The 25480-nt window shown below is 41.8% G+C and overlaps 4 protein-coding genes across 4 annotated transcripts; 2 read left to right on the top strand and 2 right to left on the bottom strand.

The window, feature by feature from the left end:
- Window positions 1-108: 108 nt before the first annotated feature.
- LOC125232477 (splicing factor 3B subunit 2) lies at window positions 109-11683 on the bottom strand. The gene is given in 14 exon segments (XM_048138159.1): window positions 109-278; window positions 1121-1335; window positions 1794-1900; window positions 2196-2317; window positions 2319-2365; window positions 2502-2577; window positions 4291-4494; window positions 8249-8399; window positions 8635-8837; window positions 9252-9461; window positions 9664-9853; window positions 10189-10346; window positions 10441-10571; window positions 10650-11683. Coding segments are annotated over 14 exon segments (2778 nt in total). The 5' UTR covers window positions 11545-11683; the 3' UTR covers window positions 109-209.
- A 155-nt stretch (window positions 11684-11838) lies between these two features.
- LOC125232479 (ubiquitin-conjugating enzyme E2 J1-like) lies at window positions 11839-13470 on the top strand. The gene has a single exon (XM_048138162.1). The coding sequence runs from the start codon at window positions 12119-12121 to the stop codon at window positions 12872-12874; it is 756 nt and encodes a 251-aa protein (XP_047994119.1). The 5' UTR covers window positions 11839-12118; the 3' UTR covers window positions 12875-13470.
- Window positions 13471-14263: 793 nt separating this feature from the next.
- On the bottom strand, window positions 14264-17107 carry LOC125232478 (eukaryotic initiation factor 4A-III). Its single transcript, XM_048138160.1, has 5 exons — window positions 16824-17107; window positions 16396-16731; window positions 16030-16252; window positions 15030-15284; window positions 14264-14689 (listed from the first exon to the last, which is right to left on the bottom strand). The coding sequence occupies exons 1-5, from the start codon at window positions 16972-16974 to the stop codon at window positions 14437-14439; spliced, it is 1218 nt and encodes a 405-aa protein (XP_047994117.1). The 5' UTR covers window positions 16975-17107; the 3' UTR covers window positions 14264-14436.
- Window positions 17108-17738: 631 nt separating this feature from the next.
- Window positions 17739-23116, top strand: LOC125232666 (serine/arginine repetitive matrix protein 1). Its single transcript, XM_048138419.1, has 3 exons — window positions 17739-18354; window positions 20889-22259; window positions 22591-23116. Exons 1-3 carry the CDS (start codon window positions 18180-18182, stop codon window positions 22617-22619), a joined length of 1575 nt encoding a protein of 524 aa, XP_047994376.1. The 5' UTR covers window positions 17739-18179; the 3' UTR covers window positions 22620-23116.
- Window positions 23117-25480: the final 2364 nt, after the last annotated feature.

Genomic DNA, 25480 nt, shown 5'->3' with positions numbered 1-25480 from the left:
GAAACAACTTCAGTACAAAATTTGACACGCTCGGCCCCTATACAAATAGATGAACTTGTTTCTTCTATCTAAATATAGTTCTGTGGTATAGAATAAAATAAAAATATTTTAATACCTTATTTTATTACAGTTGCATGATGTCATTCTCCATACTTTTCTTACACTAACATTAGAATAATATAAGTATCACTACACACACACAATGTGGACTAAAATTTGAACTCCTTGTACTTCTTTGCTGTTTTCGAATCCGTATTTTGCTGTCGTTTTCGCTTGTTCTGAAAATAAAATAAAAACAATACTTTAGACCAGCCATTGTCAAAGTGTGGTCCGCGGACCCCTAGGGCTCCGCAAAGCCTCTCTGGGGGCTCCGTGTAAATTTTGGGTACCTGATATGCAACTTCAACTCTCTTCCATAAAACCAAATATTCACCAATTGTTAAAAAATAAAAAAACTGCTTCATGTAATACCTCACATTATAGAATCTAGTGATTAGATTTTACTATCATGATTGCTTATTAAAATAAAGATTGCAATAAAAAAAAATTTAAGGGTTCCGTCAGATGTTTTACTTTCTAAAAGGGTTCCATGGGAAAATAAGTTTGAGAACCGTTGCTTTAGACACAGTAATTAATTTGGAAGTTACAAATTCGTTTATATTAAATACCTACTAACGCAAATAAATTTAATTAATCCATGTTTTGGCCTGAGTTTTAGGGTTTAAAAGGGTTTAAAACTCTGTCCAGAGTGTGAAAAAAAGCTGTTTTAGAAAGACTCCATTATTAGTTTCTTGGGTACCTTTCTGTCTTATTCACACAGATGAAACGCTCACAGAAGGATCTTCTTCGAACTCTGAGTACATACAGAAGGTTGACTCAGGATAAGGTTGATTCACGAAAAATACGGTCAACTTACGTCCAATCGTCTCCGAATAGATGTAAAAACGGCCACCCCGCAGCGAATCACAAAAGCTTTCTAAGACGAAAGGCGGATACGGATAAAGCCTCATACTCAACACAAGGGAGGATGTTGAAAGAGAACTATAAACTAAAGGCTAGGATTTTCGTTATAGCTGAGGAGTCGCGCGCCGCGTGTAGTATACTGCGGCGTGTCACTGACCTTCTGCCTCGCCACGTGGTCGGCCAGCATGTCGGAGAGGTCCTCGCGCGCGCGCGGCCGGCTCTCGCGCAGGTGGCGCTCGTAGCGCGCGGCGACGGCCTCGGGCTCCAGCTCCAGCTCGGAGGGGTCGAGCGCGACGTCCACGCCGCCCGCGTCGCCCACCGAGCCCGCGGCGGCCGCCGCGGCCGCGCCGGCGCCGACCGCCGTGCGCTTGCCTAGTAAAATAAAATCATCGTATTTTACATCAAAGTGAGTGAAATGCTAAGCGATATCTGAAATGAGGCTGCCGATATTTCGAAACTGGATCAGCTCATTTACTAAATAAAAATATCATGGCCAGGTCCGGATTAAAAATTATGTAGACAGTCAAGACAAATCTCGTCACTAAAATAGGCGACGAAGGTAAGACCACAGAGAATTTGAATTGCTCCTGTGTTATTTATTTTATAAATTATGGCATTTGGAGTTAAAGATGGATCTTCAAACTACATATAGCTATGTTGCCTTGAGGCTGGAGCTAGTCTTGTAGGCTGACACGAAAATCTGGTTCTGACAAATAAAAGTAAGAGGGTGACCTTCAATACCTTGTGGAGCATAAGGATTGAGATCTAAGATGAGCCTTACCCACTGACATAGGAAATAATCCGAGTTCTGACAAAATGACATAACTCACCCGGGTTGGCGGCGCCAAGGTCGTAGACGTGCGTGGAGGCCATCATGCCCGCCGTCAGCCCGACGCGCCGCTCCGGCACCACTTGGTACAGCGCCGGCGTGTCGCCCCTGACAATACACACACAACATTAGACATGAATACACTGAGACTTCAAATACAATCACCAACAATAATTAAATTAGACTTTTACAATTTTATTTATTTATAATAGCGTGTTCTGGCATTCTCATTATTGACGTGGCATTAGCATAGTCTCGCGAGAAAATGCCTGGCACATACGCGCGCGTTTGTTTCACTCGAATCATTTTGCTCGGCAAGATGGCGGCCCTCGGTCATCTGTTCATAATATTTCCGAAAGTCCCGCGGCATCGCCTAACCCTATTCCAACACAGCTGAGCTTACCCCTCGATGTCGCTCTCGACCTTCTTCTTCCTGAGCTCGATGGTGTCGGGGGTCTCCATGCCGGGCGGCACGGAGCTGATGCCGAGCGGCGTGACAAGCCCCTCGCCGGGCGTGGCTAGCTTACCCCGCGGCCTCCGCTTCGCCCTTCTCGGCCTCGCCTTCCGACTCCTCTGTTCAACACATAAATAGTAAGTTATGAATGATAGTTGATTGATTTTAGTGGAGCTTTTTGTTATTGGACGAATGTCGCAAGGACCTCAACAACCATGTAATAGACTTAAATGGCTATTTACAAACAAAACATACCTTCTTCCGATTCCTCTTCGGATTCCGATTCCAGTTCACCCCACATTGTCCTGTCGATATCTTGGTCTTCTCCATCCTGAAAAAAATACAAATATTAATAAAATAGAATAAAAGATGTTTCAGGCATTGTTTGAGTAGGTACTAGGACATATTCTACTCCTTTACAATGGTAAGAACCGGGAGGCGAGAGTCCCTAATACCCCTCCACCCTAAAGAGGATGACGTTCCCTCTGCTTCGTAACATCAATCCCACACCGGAAAAAAAAATGATTATTGGGCTGTCGTTTTGGCGGTTAGGGCACTAGATAAGATAAGATAAGATAAGATAATCATTTATTTGTTTGCTACAATACACACCAAAATTAAACAATTAAAACAAAAATAAACAATGAAAAGTACTAACACTACAGAAAAAACAACAATAGCATACATTAAAATATGGGTGGGTTTGCTGTGTGCGTTGCAGCAAAAACAAAAGGGTCCTGGCTCAGTTATATGCTCCACTCTTTCGGGCGAAGCAACTGGTAATTCTGCTAGAGCCCAGGTCACTAACAGATCGTTGTACAAGAAAAAATGTAAAAAAAAGTAATAATAATAGTAATAGTTTGCCTATGTCTAAACGATTGCATTATAGTAACATGACATAAACATAAATTGCAAAAAATAAAATTACAAGGAGTGTGCGTGTGTGTGTGACTGTGTGTGTGTCTGTGTGTGTGTGTGTGTGTGTGTGTGTGTGTGTGTGTGTGTGTGTGTGTGTGTGTGTGTGTATGTACACTAAAAACAGACCAGACTAGATTAGATCCGGTAATCTGCAACCAAGTACCCGTATGGGATTCCTAAATTTTGCTTGTCCAGTAGGTATTTTTTGAAATGAAATTTGAATGAATTCTTAGTCTTAAGGCATCTTAATGGTGGAGGGATATTATTCCTAGTCAGGTGTCGGCTCCGGATTTAAATCGGACGTTCTGGTGGCAGAACATTTTATTAGAAGCTAACTATTCACACTTGCCTAACACCGATTTTGTGTCGGAGCCGACAAGAGATGTCGGCTGTTTTGCCAGTCGACATATCCGGATAGAAGTATAACTTAGTATGGCGCTATTAGTCGGATGTCGGATCCGACGCCGCGCCGCCCGCACCCCTCGTGCCGACCGAACCGTTTGAAATACAGGCCCGACACCCAACATTGGGAATATATGCGCCGACACCCGATTAAAATCTGAATCCTACATCCGACATAGTGGGAACGAGCTTTTAAAGGTGGGTCTATGCTAAACGAACCGAGCACGAGCGAAGCCGTGATCGACTTCGTCGTTCGCAGCGTCAAGTGTGGACGTACAACGAACCTACAACGATCACTTTCCTCAAACGTGGTTTTCCGCAGTGTGCTCTCGGCACTTGGCGAATATGGACGATATTAATAATATTGCAGCAGCCGCTGCTGTTGTCGCGATTATTATAGCAGTAGTCATGCAAAAAAGGCCAAGACGATGCCGGCTGCAAATTTTGATATAACTCAATTAATGGCAAGGAAGCATCTTCGGTCCACTTTTCCATGATGCTCGGCTCGAGCGACTGAGGTCTGTGACTAAACGCACTGCGAGCGCGAAGCAAATCCCATTGTGTTCGTCAATAAACCGACAGCCGACGGAACGCAGCCGAGCACGAACGAAATGCTCGGAGCGCGCTCGTTCGAGGCTTGTAAGTCAGTCCGGTCCACACTAGACGAATCGTTCGGCTCGTGCTCGGCTCGCCTAGCGGAGACGCACGTGGAAAGTTGACTTACATCGGGACCTAACGCGTGGTGTCCGAAGACGTCGCCGTAGAGCGGCTTGCCGGCCTCGTCGACGGGCGGCTTGCCCCAGCCGCCGGCGTGGTAGCCGAAGGCGCAGCCGTCGGGGATGGGCGCGTTGAGGCCGGGGATCTTCAGGTTGGGGTACGACGGCGGCGGCCCGTAGCGCTGCTGCGCGATCAGCCACGGCGGCGGCACCTGCCACAAACAAACATTACTTATTTGTCTCAAAATGTTTATGTGCATTTTACATACATACATACAACATACATACATATGAGCTATGCTGTTTTGGGAAATGCTTTATGTACAGAACTGCATGAATAAATATATTGCGTAAGACTAGTATACATCTTGTATATAGTTAGTTAAGTTTTGTTAGTTCATAAGTAAACAATATTTGTACGCCTGTCGGGGCAAAACAAGAATCGTGCTGTGGATATTTTTTTTTGAACACCTATGTATATACGCTTGTTTTATGCAAATAAAATAATCATTCATAATCATTCATAATCATTCATTCATTCATTCATTCATTCATTCATTCATACAATCACGCCTGTATCCCATAAAGGGATAGGCAGAACAAATGAAACTACTAAAGCTGCAGTGCCACTCTTGGCAAATAAGGGATTGAAAGAAATCGAAACTGTGACATTGCAGTGACAGGTTGCCAGCCTCTCGCCTACGCCACAATTTAACCCGTATCCCATAGTCGCCTTCTACGACACCCACGGCAAGAAAGGGGGTGGTGAAATTCTTAACCCGTCACCACACAGGCTGCAGGCAATGTGCATTTTAAAGCACATTAAATACGTACAATAAACTACTGCGGTTCAAACAAATTCGTATCTTTTTATATCACAACTTTTGTCCGCGGCTTCGATCGCGTTAAATTCGAAAATTACGGAATGCTCCATACAAATCTCCATCCCCAATATTAAGGAAGTGGGGGGTTAAAAAGAGACAAAAAGTAGCCTATGTCACTCTCCATCCCTTCAACTACCTCCACAACAAATCACGTCAATTCGTAGCTCCGTTTTGTCGTGAAAGGCGGACAAACAAACAGACACACACACTATCCGATTTATAATATTATAGTATGGATTAAGTTCAAAATTAGAGATGCAACGACTAGTTGTTTGGCCGGATACCGGATACCGAATATTCGGCCCAACCATCGGTAAATATTCGGTATCCGGCCCCGAATATTCAGACAGCAGAATTTTACCTATGGGGGCGTCCATTAATCGCGTCATACTGCATAGGGGGGGAGGGGGTCATGAAAAAATCACCAAATATCACCATGGGGGGTGGGGGGGTTAGGAACATATCACGTGTATTTTTTTTGTTACACTAACGTAAAGAAAAAACATTTCTGAGCTATTTTTATATCAACTTTTACAGTAAGAACTTGCGTTGTGCAGTGCAAAGAGAACAGAATAGAAATATAATATAATTTATTCGTGAACACAGTCAAGATTAATTAGTTAATTACACATTACAACACAAACAGAAAGGAATGAAGTGCCACGAAATGGCCTCATCTCAGCGTGTTGCTGGTGACTTCCAGCGCTGATCTTCCGATGAGACCATCAAGTGAGAAAAAAAGAGCTGTGTGCAGTCGGTTATTTTTAATTCTCAAAGATTTTTTTAGTTTGCCAAGAGTGTTTAATTTTTCTTATTTACCAACAGTGGCCCTGAAGCTTAAGTAGTTTCATGTGCTCTGCCTACCCCTTTATTGGATACAGGCGTGATTGTATGTATGTACGTATAAGGGCCATTTTTTTTTCAATGTTGTCCACCCCACTTTTTTTGTAACATGGGTATTTTTTACGCGATTCATATTCAGAATCGCGAGGTCTTTTTGATCGTAATAGGAGAAAAAACCGGCCAAGAGCGTGTCGGGCCACGCTCAGTGTAGGGTTCCGTAGTTTTACGTATTTTTCTCAAAAACTACTGAACCTATTAAGTTCAAAATAATTTTCCTAGAAAGTATTTATAAAGTTCTACTTTTGTGATTTTTTTTCATATTTTTTAAACATATGGTTCAAAAGTTAGAGGGGGTTGTGTCCCCCACATTTTTTTCCTTTAGGAGCGATTATTTCCGAAAATATTAATATTATCAAAAAACGATTGTAGTAAACCCTTATTCATTTTTAAATACCTATCCAACAATATATCACACGTTGGGATTGGAATGAAAAAAAAATCAGTCCCCACTTTACATGTAGGGGGGGGGGGGGGGGGGGGGTACCCTAACAAAACATTTTTTTCAACTTTTTATTTTACCACTTTGTCGGCGTGATTGACATACATATTGGTACCAAATTTCAGCTTTCTAGTGCTAACGGTCACTGAGATTATCCGCGGACGGACGGACGGACGGACAGATAGACATGGCGAAACTATAAGCTACCATCCACACTCATAAGACGCATGTCTTGCGGCGCGTAACGGACGTCTCCACCACGCCGCCTGAATGTAATTCAAAAAACGTCTCCTCAGTACATTTTGTATAGGAAGGACGTAAGTCACGTAAGACGCGCCCCCAGGCGGCGGCTCAGGACATGCGTCTCTTAAGTGTGGCCTGTCCCTAAGGGTTCCTAGTTGACTACGGAACCCTTAAAATGTCCCAAGATTTCCTTTTTTTTTTAGACCTTCCAGTTCGTTACCGCCATACAAAATGTATGAAAAAATGGTAACGGAATAGAGAAAAACCTTGGGACACTTTTTACTCCTATTAGGATTGAAAGAGCTCGCGATTCTGAGTGAAAAGCAGATAAAAAATTCCAAATAAAAAAAAAGTGGGGCCCAATTAACGCTCTTTCATTTGATATGTTACACGCTAAAAGACTATTTCAAAAAACTTTGATTTCTAATTTTTACTTTTACTCCCCAAAAGTGGCCCCTATAGTTGTTTTTTATTTTATTTAAATTACATGCCCGTCTTTGGTTCACAAGTTTACATATGTGTGCCAAACAAGTTAATTGGTTCAGTTGTTTCGGTTCAGTGGTTTCCTTTTTGAGGTACGGAACCTTAAAAATGAGGGGCCAAAGGTTTAATTCTCATAGAAAATTTGAATTTCGCGCCAAGATTTGGTTGATTCGTGGGTTGGAAAAAAGTCTACTTAAGTTGCCAAAAAATTACACGTCATATTGGCCAGGGGGGGAGGGGGTCCTGAAAATATCACCAAAGATCACCATGGGGGAGGGGGGGGTCTAAAATAAGCCAAAAACGTATGACGCGATTAATGGACGCCCCCTATAATACCTACAATTTAAGCAGGGAGCGGGCGCGTCGTGCAGGTTTTTACTTGTTTCGTAGTAGTGAACTTCGCGCGGAGTCCGTTTTAGTTTAAATGTTTATTTTTTAATAATAAACTTTTGTAAATTTTTTTTTTTGCATTTAATATGTCTACCCTAAAATCATTCAATCAAAAATAGCACATCCGGTATCCGGCCGGATAGTACGTCACTATCCGGTATCCGGCCGAATATTAAAATAAGGGCCGAATATATATATATATAGTCCTCCACATCGATTTCGATGACGGCGACCTCAGCAGTCAAGATTTTTCCCTCTTGTGAGCTCTTATGTGGCTAGCCAGGCCAAACTTGCTCTTAAAAATTCGATCACACTCACGGCAGTACAGTTGACCAGCCGTGTTGTATGTATACACGTAGGAGGGCTTAGGTCTTTCCTTACGTAATTGGCGTTTTGTGTCTAATGTCGTGAGGCGAAGGGCCGAATAGGCCGGATACCGAATAGTAACCGAATATTCGGTGCATCTCTATTCAAAATATAGTGGTTCTTCGGAGTTCGGCCCCAGACCACGCCATATGGAAGGGCATCACGATCCTCAGCCATGACCATGAACAAGCGACTAATAAAGGAGAAGAATAAATGACACGCTTTATGCACGCAATGAATGAAGTATGGCTTTCATACCTTGTGTGAGCCAGGTCCTACGGGCATGCCGAGTGCGGTACGTAACTCCTCCGACAGGTCTCCAGGCTTTTTCTCCCGCAGACGGGTCTCGAACTCTTTGCCCTCGTAGTACAAGTCACCGTGGATCGTCATGCGGGGCTTCGTCTGCCATCTAAAACAAGTGAAATATACACGGTAATTCCTTAATATTACAAAATCTGAAAATTCAAAGCTTTATATTAAGTTTTCTATACATTTCATCAGGAATTTCTATAAAATACCTCTAGGTTTTTTATTGTTTTTAAATATCTGCAATAGTTTCTAATTTTTCTAACCCACGTTCGAATAATAGCAGGCCAAATCGAAAACCCTAACACATAAATTAAGCTGTTGAAGACGACACTTACTTGAAGAAAGCGTCGTGCAACTTCTGATAATCGATGTCGATCTTGCCAAGCTTGGGGCGAGCGCGCTCTCTCATCTTGGCCTTGAGCGTTTTCTGGTCGTCCTTGTCTTGCAAGGACGCACGCATCTCCATGATGCCAGTCTTCTTGATGAAGTCCGGGAGGTCGAATGGCGGCTTTTCTATACCACGCTTGCCTTGCAGGTACTGTATAACAAAATTACTAATTAGAAAGTTAATAATATAGTTGAAGTTTAAGTCTTTAGTTTTAAGGTCAGCAAGAAACGAATAACTTTCCGCAAAAACAACTGTTTCGTGTCAGGAAAAGATCTCGTCAGCAGCTTAAAAGAAGTGAGCAAAGAATGATTACATGCATCTCTTTTATATCCCTGCAAGAGATCTGATTTACATACATAACACACAAGAAAAGCATATACAGATGTAGTGCGAAAAGGGTTCCCTTCGTATATCTCCGGAAACGTTCGTATTTGTCATGCTAGTTCAGGCAATGTCAGTACAGATTGTATAGACTGACTGAAATAGCAACACAAAATGAAGGCAAATCTTTTCGAACTTGGCTTGGGGTCACGTCATACATCACCAGCTGCTCCAGCTACTGACCTTCCTCTTGTAGCACCAGTGCCGCGGCACCTGCACGGTGTTGCGGTGCGCCTTGAGCTGCACGAGCAGCTTGGGGTCGCGCGCCGTCACGTCGTACATCTCCACCACGTCCGGGCGGGCTACCAGCTGTTTTAGCTCCGCTACTGACAGCCTGGACAGCTTCTTTAGTTTACGCTTGGATAGGCGCTCCTTCTCGTCAGCTGCGCTTTTCTGAAATAAAATAATTTTGTCATTAGGTTCTCATGTAATGACTTTAGTTTTCTTGTACAATTTAAAATTATGAATCACATTACCTAGCTACAGTGCTGGCTAGTTCTACAAAATTATTCAGAGGAAGTTGAGGAAGTTAGCTCAACCCTCTGACAGCCAAAGACTGCGGAACTGTATCTACAGATGATGGTTTATTGCTTACCTCGACAGCTTCTTCATCAGCGGCGAACTGGTCCTGGACCTTCTCCTGCGGCTTCGGCTGCGCGCGCGGAGCCTCCTTCTCCTCCTTGACCTCCTCCTTCTTGTCCGCGATGCGGAACGACTCCAGCACGCGGTGGAACTGCCGGTACATCGGCTCCAGCTCGTGGAACTGGATGCTCTCCTGGACATATCTACAGATAAAAATAAATAAAAGTATGAAATTTGATACAGTGGAAAATGTTAATTATTCAATGAACGTTTTCTGTATCCTGTTTTTCGCTAGGCGGTGATACTCAGGCGCCAGATCTTTATTGACAGCAAACTCAAAAAATCCATCATAACTCAACATTTATTTGACTGGTGGATCAATACAATAAAATAAATGTTGCTCGAAGTTTGCTCTCGGAAAGACCTGGCGCCTCAGTATTGCTGTCTAGCGAAAATAACGATACAAAAAACCGTAATTGGTACATATTTGTTATGTTTTATATGAATGCAATAAATAAATTATATAGTCTTATCTTACTCAATCTCAGCCTCCTTTTCATTTTCCTTGTCACTAGACTTCTTGTCTGACTCTGGCTCCTTAGCTGCTTGCTTTTGTTTGGCATCCTCTTTGCGCTTCTGCTTTGCTAGCTTCTTCTTCTTCTTCTTGCGCTTATTCTTGTTTACTCTGCTTTGACCCTACAGAAACAGTAATTGTCAATATCTTTGAAAGTCAGGCTGTGCTTTTATCTAAGAAGCATTACAGAACATTTACTTTATATTATTTGCATACCTCAATTTTAGAGATAACTGGAGGTGTGGGAGTCTCAGGTCTGCCGTCGTCCGAGTCTGCATCATCTTCCTCTGCGTCATACTCTGTGCTGATCACTGGTGCTGGGGGGGCTTCTGGCTCTTCATTTTGTTCTAAGATAGATACAAATGTTATTAATGTTTTTTTACAAATTTAAAATATAGTAAAGTATTAAACAAAATAGTATTTACCTTTCTCTTGTCCTTCAGTACCTAGAGCAGCTTGTCTTTGGTCTTTATATGCCAGAGCCTCTTCCAAAGCTTTTGGAAGAACTACCCCTCCCACAGGGGCTGGTTTGTTGCGGAACTCTTCAGGTGTATCAATTTTCATTGTAAGCAGGGATGGTAATGCAGGGGGCGGTCCTGGTGGAGGTCCTTGCTGCTCCTCTTCACCACCATCATTGTCACCCTCATCACCATGGTCATCCCACCCTGGGGGCCCATCTCCTCTTCCTTGTCTGCCCCAGCCTGGTGGGGGCCCTTGGTTATCCCAATGACCCATGCCTGGAGGCCCCATATTAGGTGGAGGGCCCATCCCAGGTGGTCCCATATCCATTCCTTGGTTATAGTTTCCTTTCATGTTAGGTCCACCACGCATCATTCCAGGTGGCATCCTAGGTGGACCCATACCAGGTGGTCCCATTGGTGGAGGGCCCATTCCCATTCCAGGAGGTCCCATGCCCGGTGGCGGACCCATTCCAGGTGGTGGTCCCATACCCATCATACCAGGTGGTGGTCCCATTGGTAAATTTTGTGGGCCACCAGCTGAGCTTACTGGTGGCATAGTCCCTGGTGGACCCATTGGAGGCGGCAATCCACCCGGCGGCATTCCGCTTGGAGGCATTCCTCCCGGAGGCATCCCACCTGGAGGCATTCCACCTGGAGGCATGCCACTTGGAGGCATTCCTCCAGGAGGCATCCCACCCGGAGGCATTCCGGCGGGAGGCATACCACTCGGGGGCATTCCCGGAGGCATAGTAACGGGAGGCATGGACCCCGGAGGCGGTGGCATCGGAGGAAAACTTCCCATCGCCGGTGGACCCATTGGGCCATCGTTCGGTGGCCCCGTGCCGGGAGGACCATCCATTGTTATGTATGTTTTTGCACACACCGATTAGTAGAATTAAACCGTCTTAAAATGAGCAAAATATACACAACAAACAAAATGAAATTGAGGTTGGTCGCTTAACTTGACACAACGCTGACAGAAGGATATTCAGTGTCACTTTTTTGTTGCCATTATAAAAAATAAAACTTATACTGACAAGTTTGTTTAAGACTTACAAATAACAACCGGTAAAATTCTTCTCATCAAATTTAAGAATTACGTGTACGAATTATATTGTTATACGTTTGTACTGAATTACTGATCAAATTGTTATTTTATTACAAAATATGGTATATAATGGCGCAACCTTTGAAGTCTTTTAATTATTCAACATAATTTTTAAGTCGAACGACCGTGTCTGTCCCTTTGGTCTGCTGTGTGCCGCATCCTAAACTACTCTGAAGATCAAAATGACAGTTCTCTTACCATCTGTAAAATAAGATTTTGTTATCAAATTCTTTTGTGCTTACGAAGATTGTTTTCTCGTATTACCATCATTGTTGCGTCATAGCATTGTTATTTTATTTTCTGTTTAGTCCTCTGGTTTTTAAACATGACAGAAATGGGTGAAAAATACAATATCAAGTGTCCTGGTGTGAAACGACTAATGAAAGAAGCGCTGGAGTTGGCGGAGGCCACCGAAGAATATTGCGCACGGCCTCTAGAAGACAACTTGTTTGAGTGGCACTTCACCGTTCAGGGTCCCAAGGGTACCGACTTTGAAGGTGGCATCTATCACGGTAGAATATTATTGCCCAAAGAATATCCTATGCATCCACCTCATATAATACTATTAACGCCAAATGGACGTTTCGAAGTAAACAAAAAGATATGTTTATCAATATCTGGACACCATCCTGAGACTTGGCAACCATCTTGGTCAATTAGGACTGCACTTTTGGCTTTAATTGCTTTCATGCCTACTCCTGCTGAGGGAACTATTGGGTCACTGGACTACACTCCTGCAGAACGTAAAATTTTAGCTAAAAAATCATCCAGCTGGTCATGCCCTCAATGTGGGGAAATAGCAAAGCTCTTGTCATCTACTGCAGCCAAGCCATTGACTGAAGAAGAACAATCAGTATTAAACCAAATTGCATTTAAAGGTGAGGATGAACAGACACAGAAAGCACCTGAACCTGAGACAGCTCCTGAGCCTGAAGTTCAAGCATTGGAGTCCACAGAGCCCAGTACCAGCTTCTTAGACCAACTCACAGAGATCCTGGTTGCTCTCCTGGTTGGCGCCATAGGGATATTTATTTACCGACGTTGGAAAGCATTTGAATCTGTAGGAGAAACTGAGCTGTAATGACAGTCAAATTCCATGAGATCATAGGGCCTAAGAACACTTTGGAGTTATTTTTATTGCTGTATAGCAAATAGTGTTTTGCAAAAATAAATTATTTGATATTGTACACTTTAATTGTTTCAATCTAAAAAGTGTATTGTTAAGGTATGTGTGCCTTAACACTAAGTACATAAGGGGCATTCATCATCACATAATAAGGTTAAACCTTATGCATTAAACTCATCATCATGCACTTGATATTATAGTTTTTGTCATGAAATCATTTTTATTTAACTACATAAGTGTTTTGTTTTGTAGGTTTATAGAAAAAAAAAAGATTCCTGTATAGAGTAGGTATTTATTGAAATTACTGAAAATATTTAGTAAAATCAGTTTGTGGCATTCCAAAAAGTTAGCTGATAGTGATAAGATTTTATAATCTTGGAAGTTTTATTATAACATATGTTAAGGAACATAACTTTTATCTTAGGTTAAGAATATCATAAAATAGATTTGTGTATTAACATGTATTTTCATCAAATAATGTAATATGAAAATCTTTAATTTTTACATATTTTTGTTTATCTTGACTATCAAATATTAAATTGTATTCTTAACATATAAATGTTTCATTTTTCTCTTGAAGTTAGTCCTGTACAAGTATTTTTAATGGCATTTAGGAATAATTTTATTCAAATACATATATCATCAAATTTTAAGTACTTTCTTAATACCTATTAATAATATGCATTCAAAAACTCACAACCTGTATATTAGTTGGTTTTTTACTTTTAACCATCACTCAAATCTTTAGGAAGGTGGTTCTCAATTTGTCTGTTTTTTTTAATGTTTGGCAAATTGCCAACAAATTTGCGCTTCAGAAAAATGTAGCACAATTTCTCAGTTCATTGAGCTTATCAGCGATTGATTTAAATCAGGGCTAGAAATTCTAGTATAGTCCCATGAGGTAATCCACATGTTACACCATCTGTTTCAAATAGCCAAGCTAGATTAGGGTGCCAGGATTAAATCTGTAACTTCCAAGTGCATGGATTTTAAAATATTGGGAACTCCTGATTTAAAATAAGTTATATACTTTTTTTTTTAATACAACAACAACATACAATCACGCCTGTTTCCCATAAAGGGGTAAGCAGAGCACATGAAACTGTTAAGTTACAGTGCCACTCTTGGCAAATAAGGGGTTGAGAGAAAACTAAACTGACATTTCAGTGATAGGTTGCCAGCCTCTCGCCTACGCCACAATTTACCCCATATCCCACAGTCGCCTTCTACGACACCCACGGGAAGAAAGGGGGTGGTGAAATTCTTAACCCGTCACCACGTTTCACGTCACGTTTCTTTTAATACTTGTGAGGAATTGCTAAAGCAATAAAAATTAAAACAAGATTTTACACTTCACTTTTATTGTGTTACATTAACTCTAGAAAATATATTGATGCTTATTTTAGCTCACAATTTTGCAGAAAGGGTGTTAACAGAACCCTACCACCTTTTGCAGTGCCTATTGTTCACAGGATGTGAAAGAAGGGGAGATTTCAACTTTAAACAATTAAATTTATTTAGATGAGGTCAGCAACATTCATTGGCATCTCATCAATCTGTGTTGAGTAGTACTGCTCAATATCTCTCAGGATTCTGATATCATCTGATTTGACGAAATTGATTGCAACACCCTTGCGTCCGAAACGGCCTGAACGACCAATCCTGTGGATGTACAACTCGCGGTTGTTGGGCAGGTCATAGTTGATGACAAGGGATACTTGTTGGACATCAATACCTCTTGCCCAAACATCAGTTGTGATTAACACGCGGCTGTAACATGAAAAAAGTATTATTAGTTTATTTAAAATTTTCCAATTTCATTATCCTTTCAATTTTCTTCATTCAAAAGTGACAGATGGGCCTGATTTGTAAGGAACAATTAAGTAAATCTATTGCAACCATGGTATGTATTAGAACTGGATCTCTACAGCTGTAAGGTAGGCTTTCCAGTTCTAGTGCTGTTATGCAAAAGCATACAGTTATGTTAAAGCATGGTACTCTACCAGAACAAAACCTGACGAGATGTTGATGTCTGCATTTTAGTTTCATCAAATATCCATTAACTCAGCTTCATTTAGTCTTTACAGATAGAAAATGATTTGGGTCATACCTTTGTCCTGATCTGAACTCCTTCATGATATTATCTCTCTCCTTTTGCGGCATGTCACCATGCATGGAGCTGACTGTGAAGTTGGCTTCCTGCATTTTTTGTGTGAGCCAGTCCACCTTCCTCTTGGTGTTGCAGAATATCACAGCTTGTGTAATGGTCAATGTGTCGTACAAGTCACAAAGTGTGTCGAACTTCCACTCCTCACGCTCCACGGCTACAAAGAACTGCTTGATGCCTTCAAGTGTCAATTCATCACTGTAAATAACATAAACTTTTGTATGCCATGAATAAATTAATTATATTTCTATTTCTAAACGATATATTATATTATCGATATTTCTATTTATTGGACGTTGACCCTGAAGGAGGAGAATAAGCTCTTAGTGGCAGAGCGGAAGATCTTCAGAAAGATTTTAGGCCCTACGAAACGAGAGGATGGCTCTTGGAGAGTCAGGAAGAACTTGGAGGTGGAAGAGCTAGTGGGCGAGCCCAACGTCATCGGCGAGAGTAAAACTTCTCGTCTGCGATGGCTCGGCCATGTGGAGAGGATGGGAGAGGATCGTGCGGCCAAAAGAGCTCACTTGTGGCGATCTACTGAAAAACGGCCGGTCGGAAGGCCCAGGTACCGATGGATCGACGAGGTCCAGAAAGACCTGCGTGACCTTCAAGTGACTGAGTGGCATCAGATTGCACAGGATAGGAGCGAATGGCGGAATCTAGTGTCGGAGGCCAAGATCCACTTCGGGTCGCTGAGCCATCGCAGTAAGTAAGTAAGTTCTATTTCTAAATATTTTTGTCAAAAAAAAACATACAAACATTGCTTTGGGTTTTACACATGTTTTACATGGTTAAATTGTTAGAAAGGGCTAATTAGCCAGCAACCCTGCTAGGTTATCAAAATACAAACTATCATAAACGGAAGTTGATGTTGCAATGAATATTTTATTTTATTTACTGTGTACTTTGGTTACTTATTAGAGTAATTTTAAATTATCCTTACCGTTTAACTAAAATCCTAATGGGATCTGTCATAAACTTGGAAGTCATTTCCAATATCTCATGAGGCAAAGTAGCAGATATGAGTACCACTTGTGTTGCCGGTGGCAGGTAACGGTAGACATCATAAATCTGCTCTTTGAAGCCCTTGTTAAGCATCTCATCAGCTTCGTCAAGGACCAGCATCTTAATTGCTCTGGTACGGAGTACACGTCTTCTGATCATGTCTGTAAATAGGTAATAGGCATGAGTAACATTTCCTACAAAATGGTAGTACCTATGTATCTATGTATTTCAATAAGAACTTGCTATGTAAGTGATAGCAACAGTTCCTAGATCAGTTGCATTTATTTTTGAATCTATTCCTTACCAAAAACTCTTCCTGGAGTTCCAGAAACTACATGCTGGCCATAATCCAACTTCCTAATATCTTCACCAAGATTTGTGCCTCCAATGCAAGCATGGCACTGAACATTCATAAAATCTCCCAAAGCCAGGATAACTTTTTGAATCTGTGTAGCCAACTCGCGAGTGGGCGACAACACCAGAACCTGCGTCTCACGAAGAGTCGTGTCCAACGACTGCAGAATGGAAATTGAAAATGTGGCGGTTTTACCCGTGCCTGACTGGGCCTGGGCGATTACGTCTCTGCCTTTCACAATTGGCTGAATACTTCTCTGCTGAATAGCGGAAGGTTTCTCGAATCCTGGAATTAGAAAGTTTGACATACATAATACCATTCACAAATACCGTTTAACAGGTAATACTTAACTTGAACATACAAGAAAATATAATTACCATAAGTATAAATTCCTCTCAGCAATTCATCCCGAAGGCCCATGGAATCAAATGTGGGAATAACTTCCACATCTTCGCTTGTGTCGAATTCAACATTTGACAAATCTTCCGAAATTATTTTTCGATTGTACGAAGCCTCTGACGCCGTCATTTTAAGAAGGCGTTCTTTTTATTATTAAGATAAGCACTGTTCACTTTCACTTGAACACGTTTAGCAAATTTAACCAGAAATGTGTGAAAAATGCACAAACAGTCTACAGTCGTCACGTTTGTTTCAACATGGCGGCCGGCGACTTTTATGAAATGTTGCCAGAAATTCCAGAACCAAGCCAGAACAGAAGTAGAAAAGTGACGCCGATGAGCGTTTTTAGCTGTGACTGCAACAGACTTTACACTATTTAGAAACTCCTTTCATTGAAATAATATTTTTATGAATATTATAATTATATATTGATAGTCTTTTATGGCACTAACTGCTTAAGTATTAATATTCCTTCTATTTTAATATATTTATCGTAAATTAATCCAATAAATTAGACTCCGCGCACACGGGCGACAAAACTGTTTTGTCTCCGTCGCTCGGTCTATGGGCTAGTATGAAGGTGCGCACACGAGGCGACGCAACTTTTCATACAAATACGAAAGTTGCCGAGCAACTTTGTCGCCCGTGTGCGCGGAGCCATGACTTGTTTTGCGTTTAATTTTTGCTATAAAGATTTAATTTATAAATGGTTTAACTCCGGTTTAACAACCAAAATATAATTAATTGATCCTTAAATAATTCTAAATGGTTTCAAATTTAAAGGATAAATCAAACACTACAATACTCAGGACGGGTAAAAAATAATTGTTGAAATATAGACCAACGCATCAATATCTAAACGTAAATAACAACGCATTCTGATTTCTGATTTGTGGTTGTAGGCAAAAAGACCGATCATATTTGAACGAATCAAAATGGATGCTGGGTGTGAATGAACTACTGAAAACGAGCAGCTTATGTCGATTTGTAGCGTGAGCTCGATGGTCGGATTGAGAAACTGGTGTAGTGATTTATTTAGTATTAATTTAAGCAGTGTTTTAGTCGCGAGTGCCGTCAATAACGAAGTGGTCCGAGTACTGGTTTAATTCAGTAGTCACCGTGTCGGAATAAAATGTGTTTATCCAAATGTTTAGAAGATCTTCATAATAAGCAGGCGATCGTAGTAGGATGAGGACTGTATCGAAAGTGTTGAATGTCGTGCCTAGCCCGCGCCTGGCGCTCTGCGAGCCGCGGATCCCGACGTTCGGTTCGATATGGCGAGTGCGTTCGGACTAGAGAGTCGCTCGTGTGTCGCATGAGCGGTCAGAAATGAAATGCATATACAGGAAGCAACGAACACAACTCTGACAACATGTTCCAAAATGACAGAAGAAGTAGACAGAAGACATGGCGTAAACGGGAACAGCAGTAGCAAGACAGCGAGCGAGGAGAGTCCCGTCGCCACCTCGGCGCACTCGGGCTCGGGCGGCCGACTCAAGTTCTTCAAAGGTCAGTAGGGGGTCACTTGTTAAAACAGCTGATGGGTCATTACGTATAAAGTTGTTATTTGTCTTATTTAGCACTCCTGCAGTAAACTACTTAAGGAAAACTAGAAAGTCATTCATGCTCTGATAACCATGCTCAGGCACATTTGACCGAGTGGTTGCCAATTGTCTGTGCACTACCTCTGCACTATTGTTGTGTGTTTCATAAGAATCCATGGGCAGCCTACCAGAAACAAATTAATTTAGATTACAGCTTGATAGACAGACATACTTATGTTATGAAAAGTCCAGAAAGCAAAGTACAGCTAAAATAAAACAGAAGTAACTTACCAAAACAAAATTAATTTACAATTTGGTATATTGATTTCATCGGTTGGTCATTAATTTAGTAATTTACCTTGTTATGAAAATGTCAGCTGTTAGTACAAAAACACAGCAGGACATAAATAAGAATAACAACATGATATACCTGAGTTGTTTCCTGTATGAATTTAAGATATAATAATGAAAATAAAAAGGTTAAACTTATTAAATCTTTTCAACTAAAAAAATATCTTGTACATAAATGCCATTCCTTTTATACTACTAACAAGGCATATACTTCAAACTGGACTTACATACTTATGCAACAATGATGAATATATAATACCATCATTAATTCCTTTTTTATTTGTTGCTATCTACATAATGTGATCTATTACAGTTCACTCATATAAGGAATGCATAATAAGCCCCTCTAACTTGATCCTATTGACTCAACATCTGACAGCAGCACATTCTAACAAGCATTTAAGGCAAGTGTTATTTGATATGATATTTAGATGGAGCTACGGACAATTAGTTATCTATCTACAAATAAACAAGTGCATTAGTAACAGAACAAAGATATAATAAACTAAGTTTCAAAGAGTAACTCTGTCACTTAGTATTCATTAACTTCATCATAGTTTTGCTTATGAGCAGATCTGAACTATGGGAGTAAAAGTTTAACAAATCTTGCTAAGTGGACATTTTAGAGTACTTACAGCGATGAAAATATTAATATCCTTGTAGTAATGTATTAGAAATCTTGGATTCAGGTATAGAATCAAATTTAACACTGATCTGAAGATAATAATCTTGGTTTTATTTTAAATTTATGTCAGCTTTAAGATTTGTTAAAGTTTAACTCCCATAGTTCCAATCACTGCTTATGAATCTTGCAGTGTTGTACATAAAATTACTATCTATGATTAATATTAACAGCAACTAAATTTAGTATAAAATGAGGTATTTTTTTTTAAATATTTGAAAATAATTTATAAACTTAAATAGGAACCATAAATAAGGTAGCAAGTAACAGCTCGAGCTTATTGTTACTCTATGCAGTCTTTATACACATATGGTACAGTGGGGCAAATCTTGACTGAGGGGGGGCAATTGTAACTGAACCATTTTTTCCATTATTACACTATTAAGTTGAGTTCCACATGTATCCACTTAACACGCGTGCCATATATAACCAGTGGTCACTTTAGTTAGTAATGCAAACATAGTAAAACATGGAAAAAAAAAGGATCAGTTGCATGTGGCGGTAAATTAACATCTGTATTTAAGTACCTACACTGTATAGTAGGGCACTTATTGCTAGAGACCCTATCCCAGTTGATCAGTATAAAATAAACACTTAAAATACTAACTGCCCCAACTTCCACATCATTATTAAACAGTAAACTTAGCACAGAAGTGGCAATAGTATCTCAAAAATTTGTCAGGGATGGTAGGATTTGTAGAGTAGAGTGGTGTCTTTGCTATGCGGTTATATAAAAATAGACCATAATTATTTTACTGTAGATAACAGGAAAATAATCATTCATCTAAGTTAAACCTTTTTTTGGATCTTTGGCATCATTAGTGTATTAAGTACTTTGTCTGATTGATGTGATCAGATAATTAATATACATAGTGTCAAGAATGAATCATTTAACATGTTATACCCACTGTACTATTACTTATCAGGCACATTAGGCAGCATCCCCACTTAGGCGTCGCGTGTCTCGCGGAGCGCAACGGACGTCTCCGCCACGCCGCCTGGGGCGCGTCTTACGTCCTTCCTATACAAAATGTACTGAGGAGACGTTTTTTGAACTGAATGTAATTCAAAAAACGTCGGAGACGTCCGTTGCGCGCCGCGAGACACGCGACGCCTAAGTGGGGACGCTGCCTTAAACTTATTATGCGACCGGTCTGGCTCAGTCGGTAGTGACCCTGCCTGCTAAGCCGCGGTCCTGGGTTCGAATCCCAGTAAGGGCATTTATTTGTGTGATGAGCGCAGATATTTGTTCCTGAGTCATGGATGTTTTCTATGTATATAAGTATGTATTTATCTATTTAAGTATTGTATATCGTCGCTTAGCACCCATAGTACAAGCTTTACTTATTTTGGGGCTAAGTTGATCTGTGTAAGGTGTCCCCAGTATTTATATTTATTTATCTTAGATTGTATTTCCTTACGTCCTTTGATACATGGATATAAAATGTAAGATGTAATGATTCCAGATGGCAAGTTCATCTTGGAGCTGGTGCGCGGGTGCGCGCGCGCGGGCGAGCGCGCGGGCTGGGTGTCGGTGCCGCGCAAGACGTTCTGGCCGCCCGCCGCGCCGCACACGCCGCCCACGCCGCCCGCCGGCCCGCCCGCCTCGCTCAGCGTCTCCGACGACAACTCCTCCATCCACTCCTCGCCCTGGCAGCGCGACCACTGCTGGAAGCAGCCCGCTCCGCGCCGCAACCTCTCCAAGGAGCTCGCCATGTACTACTGCCGGCCCGCCGCGCTCACCGCGCAGGCCATCCGCGCCGGCGCGCGCGCCAAGCGCCGCCGGCCCTACGACGCCACGCCGCAGGAGCCGCGCAACGGCCTGTGTCGCAACGGCGCCGTGTCGCCCGGCCGCGACGCCGTCGACGGCGCGCCCGACGCCGCCGCCAAGCCGCCCGACGAGCGGCGGACGGACTGCGACCGAGAAAAATATTACCACATGAAACTCAAAAAACCATATCAGTATCATAAGTTAAGGGTGTACAAGAAGACGAAACCGGCGATCAGGCCCAAGGTACTCGCCCGGACGATAGACAAGCTGCGCGAGCGCGTCGCGGCGCTGCCGGCGCCCGTCAACGCCAAGCTCGTCTCGTGTCGCCAGGAGCACATGATGGTCTCGCCGCGCAAGCGCATCCTCCGCGAGCTCGAGCGCGTCAGCTTAGAGGACCAAGGCACGAAGAGGCGCGCCAAGACCGTGCCGGCGCTCAGCACCGCGTCGTACCCGCCGTCGCCCGGGCCCGGGCCCAGCCACGCGCCCGCGCGCGCCGCCGCGCCGCCCGACACGCCGCCCGCGCGCCCCACCAACGGCACCGTCCGCAAGGAGCCCGTCAGCAAGAACGTCAGCAGCTACAGCATCCACTCGCTGCTGTCCATGCCCGACGACTGCCCGGCGCCGTCGCCCGCGCGGCGCTCGCCGCACTCGTACCCGCCCTCGCTGAAGACGGAGTCGCCGTCGAGCGTGCACTCGCCGGACCTGAGCCCGAGCCCGGACAACTACCGCTACCGCTACTCGGCGCTGACGCTGGGCTCGCCGACGCCGGGCGCGCCGCGGGACTCGCCGACGCCGCCGGAGCTGGCGCGGTACCGGCACGCGCCGTACGCGCCGCCCGTGTCGCCGTACGCGGCGCGGCCGTGGGGCCCGGCGACGTACCGGCGCGAGGAGTGGCGCGAGCTGCAGTACGTGTACGGGTACGGGTACGGCGGCGTGGCGCCCGTGTACCGCGCGCCGCAGGCTCCGCTGTGGATGCACTACGGCGTGCCGGTCCCGCCCGGGCCCTGGGCCCCGCTGGCGCATCCGCTCATCGACGACCACATACCTAAAGAGGAACCTACGTCAGGTGAGGACTGACGATTTGATCACATAACGTTTTCGTTATTTGTGACGTTTTGTAATTTTGTTTATTAAGATGCGTTTTGCTGGCTTGTCACCTTGACCCCCACCAAAGAACGGCCGCCAGGCAAAGGTCAAACTATAATTAGTATTATTGTGGGCTAGCACCATAATGATTCCTTAAAACGTCGTGGTTATCTCCCTATAGAAGTCTTGTCGTTGAACAACAGAAAAGGAAACCACTTTTTCCTACTAAGGACTAATTTTATAACAGTTAAAGAGTTTAACAATTTTATATCTTTGCTTGTCATATAAATAGTATGTTTTGCTTTTTCCAGATTTGCCACTGAACCTGTCAAAGCACTGAGAGGCGCGGGCGCAGCTCGGTTCGGAGCACTCTGAACATTACTTTTGTACATGTATTACAAACGCAATCAAAGACTTTTAGCTTATTTAAAGTGGCATATGATTATGCAATATCTTTTTTATATGTTATGCTATACATTAAAGAACAAGTTCGAACAGTAAACTTGTGGTGAAATGTCGACACCGTTGTCCCATCAACATTCCATGGTCACGATTATCGATTGGAGAGTATTGGAAGTCCAAAAAGTACATCCCACCTAATCCAATAGCCTATAAACGCTCGGAAGCGGTTAAATTTATATTATGCACTTTTTGCACATTGGCAAAAAATATTTTTGTATAAATGTGGTTTTCCGCAAACTTGTTTGTCTGGAAATCTATTTACAAATCATTGTATATTACACGGGAAAAAAATATTATATTTTAATATAGATGTACGTATGCAGAGTCACATGAGTATTTTCATACAAAATATTGTACTCCGAGTTGAATATTTTAATGCTAAGACGATCTAATTGAACAAATAACACTAAATCATTATTGACGATCAGTGCCTTTTCAAAGAAACTATTAATAAACATTTAAGAAAAGTAAAATATCGCCAAATCCTGATAATTTCCAAGCGGCCGCCGTCGGCGCGCTGAGCGGGCTCCGCGCTCGCGGATCTATTTACACGACCTTAATACCCGCTCCTTACTTAAAATTCCATAATGTTTATGTTCGATCTCATTATTTAATTTAGAAAATAAAATGAGGTAAAGACTACAGTTTTGGGATCAAATTTGGATGTGTGTTTATCTAACATGTATATTAAAAATAAGCGACATTGTATATAATTTGTGAATGGTGTATTATTGATGGAAGTCTGGGCGTAGATTTTATCAGAGCATTAACCGCTTATGATTTATCCGTAAGAGTTTATTACCTTCAAATAATTATTGTATTTGTACAGTATTTTTTTAATGAGTATTTTATAATTATTACGAGGACGGTTGGTGGTGTGTGCTCGGTGTATGTGAGTGCTCTCAGCTGGGTCGCGGGCGTCGCGGCTCGCCGTTCTGTGCACGGCTCATATTCACATTATGCTCACAGTCTGGGACAAGGCAGACATTAGTCTCCATGTTGTTTTATATCACACTACTAATATGTAATTGTAGTAACATTTTATTTGTATTGGATGGTGTTTGGTGACTGATGGCCCACAGTTATCTGTGAGCGATCGTGAGTGATCACCATCAGCCTAGTGTGAATATGCCCTCATTCGCGCACAGAATTGGTCTGCTAGCGGCCGTCTGCACGCTTTGAGATTAAAACGTAGATGTAGTATTTTACTGCAATTTAGTTGAAGTATGGGGTTATGTATGTATTTGTAAGGACAGTTAAAGGACGGTAACGGACTGACTTCTGATGTAATAATATTCATTAATGGAATTGTATAAAATAGTTGTGTAATCGGAGGCCTACTGTAACAATCGTATTGTCCACCAACAAAGTTGATTTAGTGTAAAAGTAGCTGTAATAGATCCTGCTCAATTAATTCTGAGTACAGTTAGGAAACTACTTCAAGTCAATGTCCTGTGTGAGAGTGAACTGTATCGTTTTCTGGTAATTTATGTATTTTCTTGGGTTTATGCATCCCATCGACAATAATATTATCTAAATAAGGTTGTTACACTTACCTATCAACTGTTATATAACTTAAGCGTTGTAACAAAACTGAAGCAAAGTCTCTTTCAATATTTCCTTTAGGGTGGTTTGTGTAAACCTGACCTATACTTCCAGTCTTCATACTTACTAAATGAAATCTCGAGGATTAGTTAGTTTATCACAACTTACTTATATTTCAGTAGTATTTCAATTATAAAATTACTAAGACCGATTGGTTTTGAAAAATCGGTCTTCATCAGGACAACCTTTAGAGTTAACACGAAACGCTCCTTCATAAGTAGATATGTAGTTGTTAGCTCACTTCTAGATGTATTGTGTGGGTCAATGGAGAGGCAGAAAATTTAAAATTGAAATTTATTCTGTTCTTTGAGTGAACGTACACTGACGAGAATGACACTATAAATCCTGATCTCTTCTTAACTTTACGAAATCTTCCTATATATTTTGCACACTTTATTATTTCGAAACAATTAGATGGTTGAGCTATGTCTCAATTAAATCAGGGTCACCCCATGAAAGCGGAAAGTACATCAGAGTGCCATTTTGTATTCTTCTTTTATATGCGTAAAACCATAAGTTCCTCTTATACACGACATTGTGCAACTGCCGTATAAAACATAATAAAATATTTTTCTATGTAAACGATTCTTCGAAGCATGTGATAGCGCTTTTCGGATATAATGAAAGCGAGTATGTCGGTGTCTTAAAACCACATTAAATCATATTTATAATGCGGAAAATAGTTATTATCCATTTATATTAAGATGTAGTTATGTACTCGAATAAATATAACTTTTACAAAATGTTGGTTTTTTTTATTCTCATATGAATTCCTTGGACATGATCAGTAATAAATAGCCAATTTACCCTAATATAGGTTAAAATTGTGTCTATTCACTGCTCCCTCCTAACAGAGAGTGGTAGATAGATCCTAACAGAGATAATATAGTGCTACTGAAATCCCTCTCTGCTGGTAAGAAAGGGTCCATTTCCGAAATTGCAACGATATACATAATAAATAAATAAATATTGGGGGACACCTTACACAGATCAACTTAGCCCCAAACTAAGCAAAGCTTGTACTATGGGTGCTAAGCGACGATATACATACTTAAATAGATAAATACATACTTATATACATAGAAAACATCCATGACTCAGGAACAAATATCTGTGCTCATCACACAAATAAAT

Source organism: Leguminivora glycinivorella, chromosome 13, assembly GCF_023078275.1.
Source record: "Leguminivora glycinivorella isolate SPB_JAAS2020 chromosome 13, LegGlyc_1.1, whole genome shotgun sequence".
Taxonomy (NCBI): Eukaryota; Metazoa; Arthropoda; class Insecta; order Lepidoptera; family Tortricidae; genus Leguminivora; species Leguminivora glycinivorella.
The sequence above is the reverse complement of the archived record's forward strand: the minus strand, read 5'-3'. Positions and strand labels throughout refer to the sequence as shown.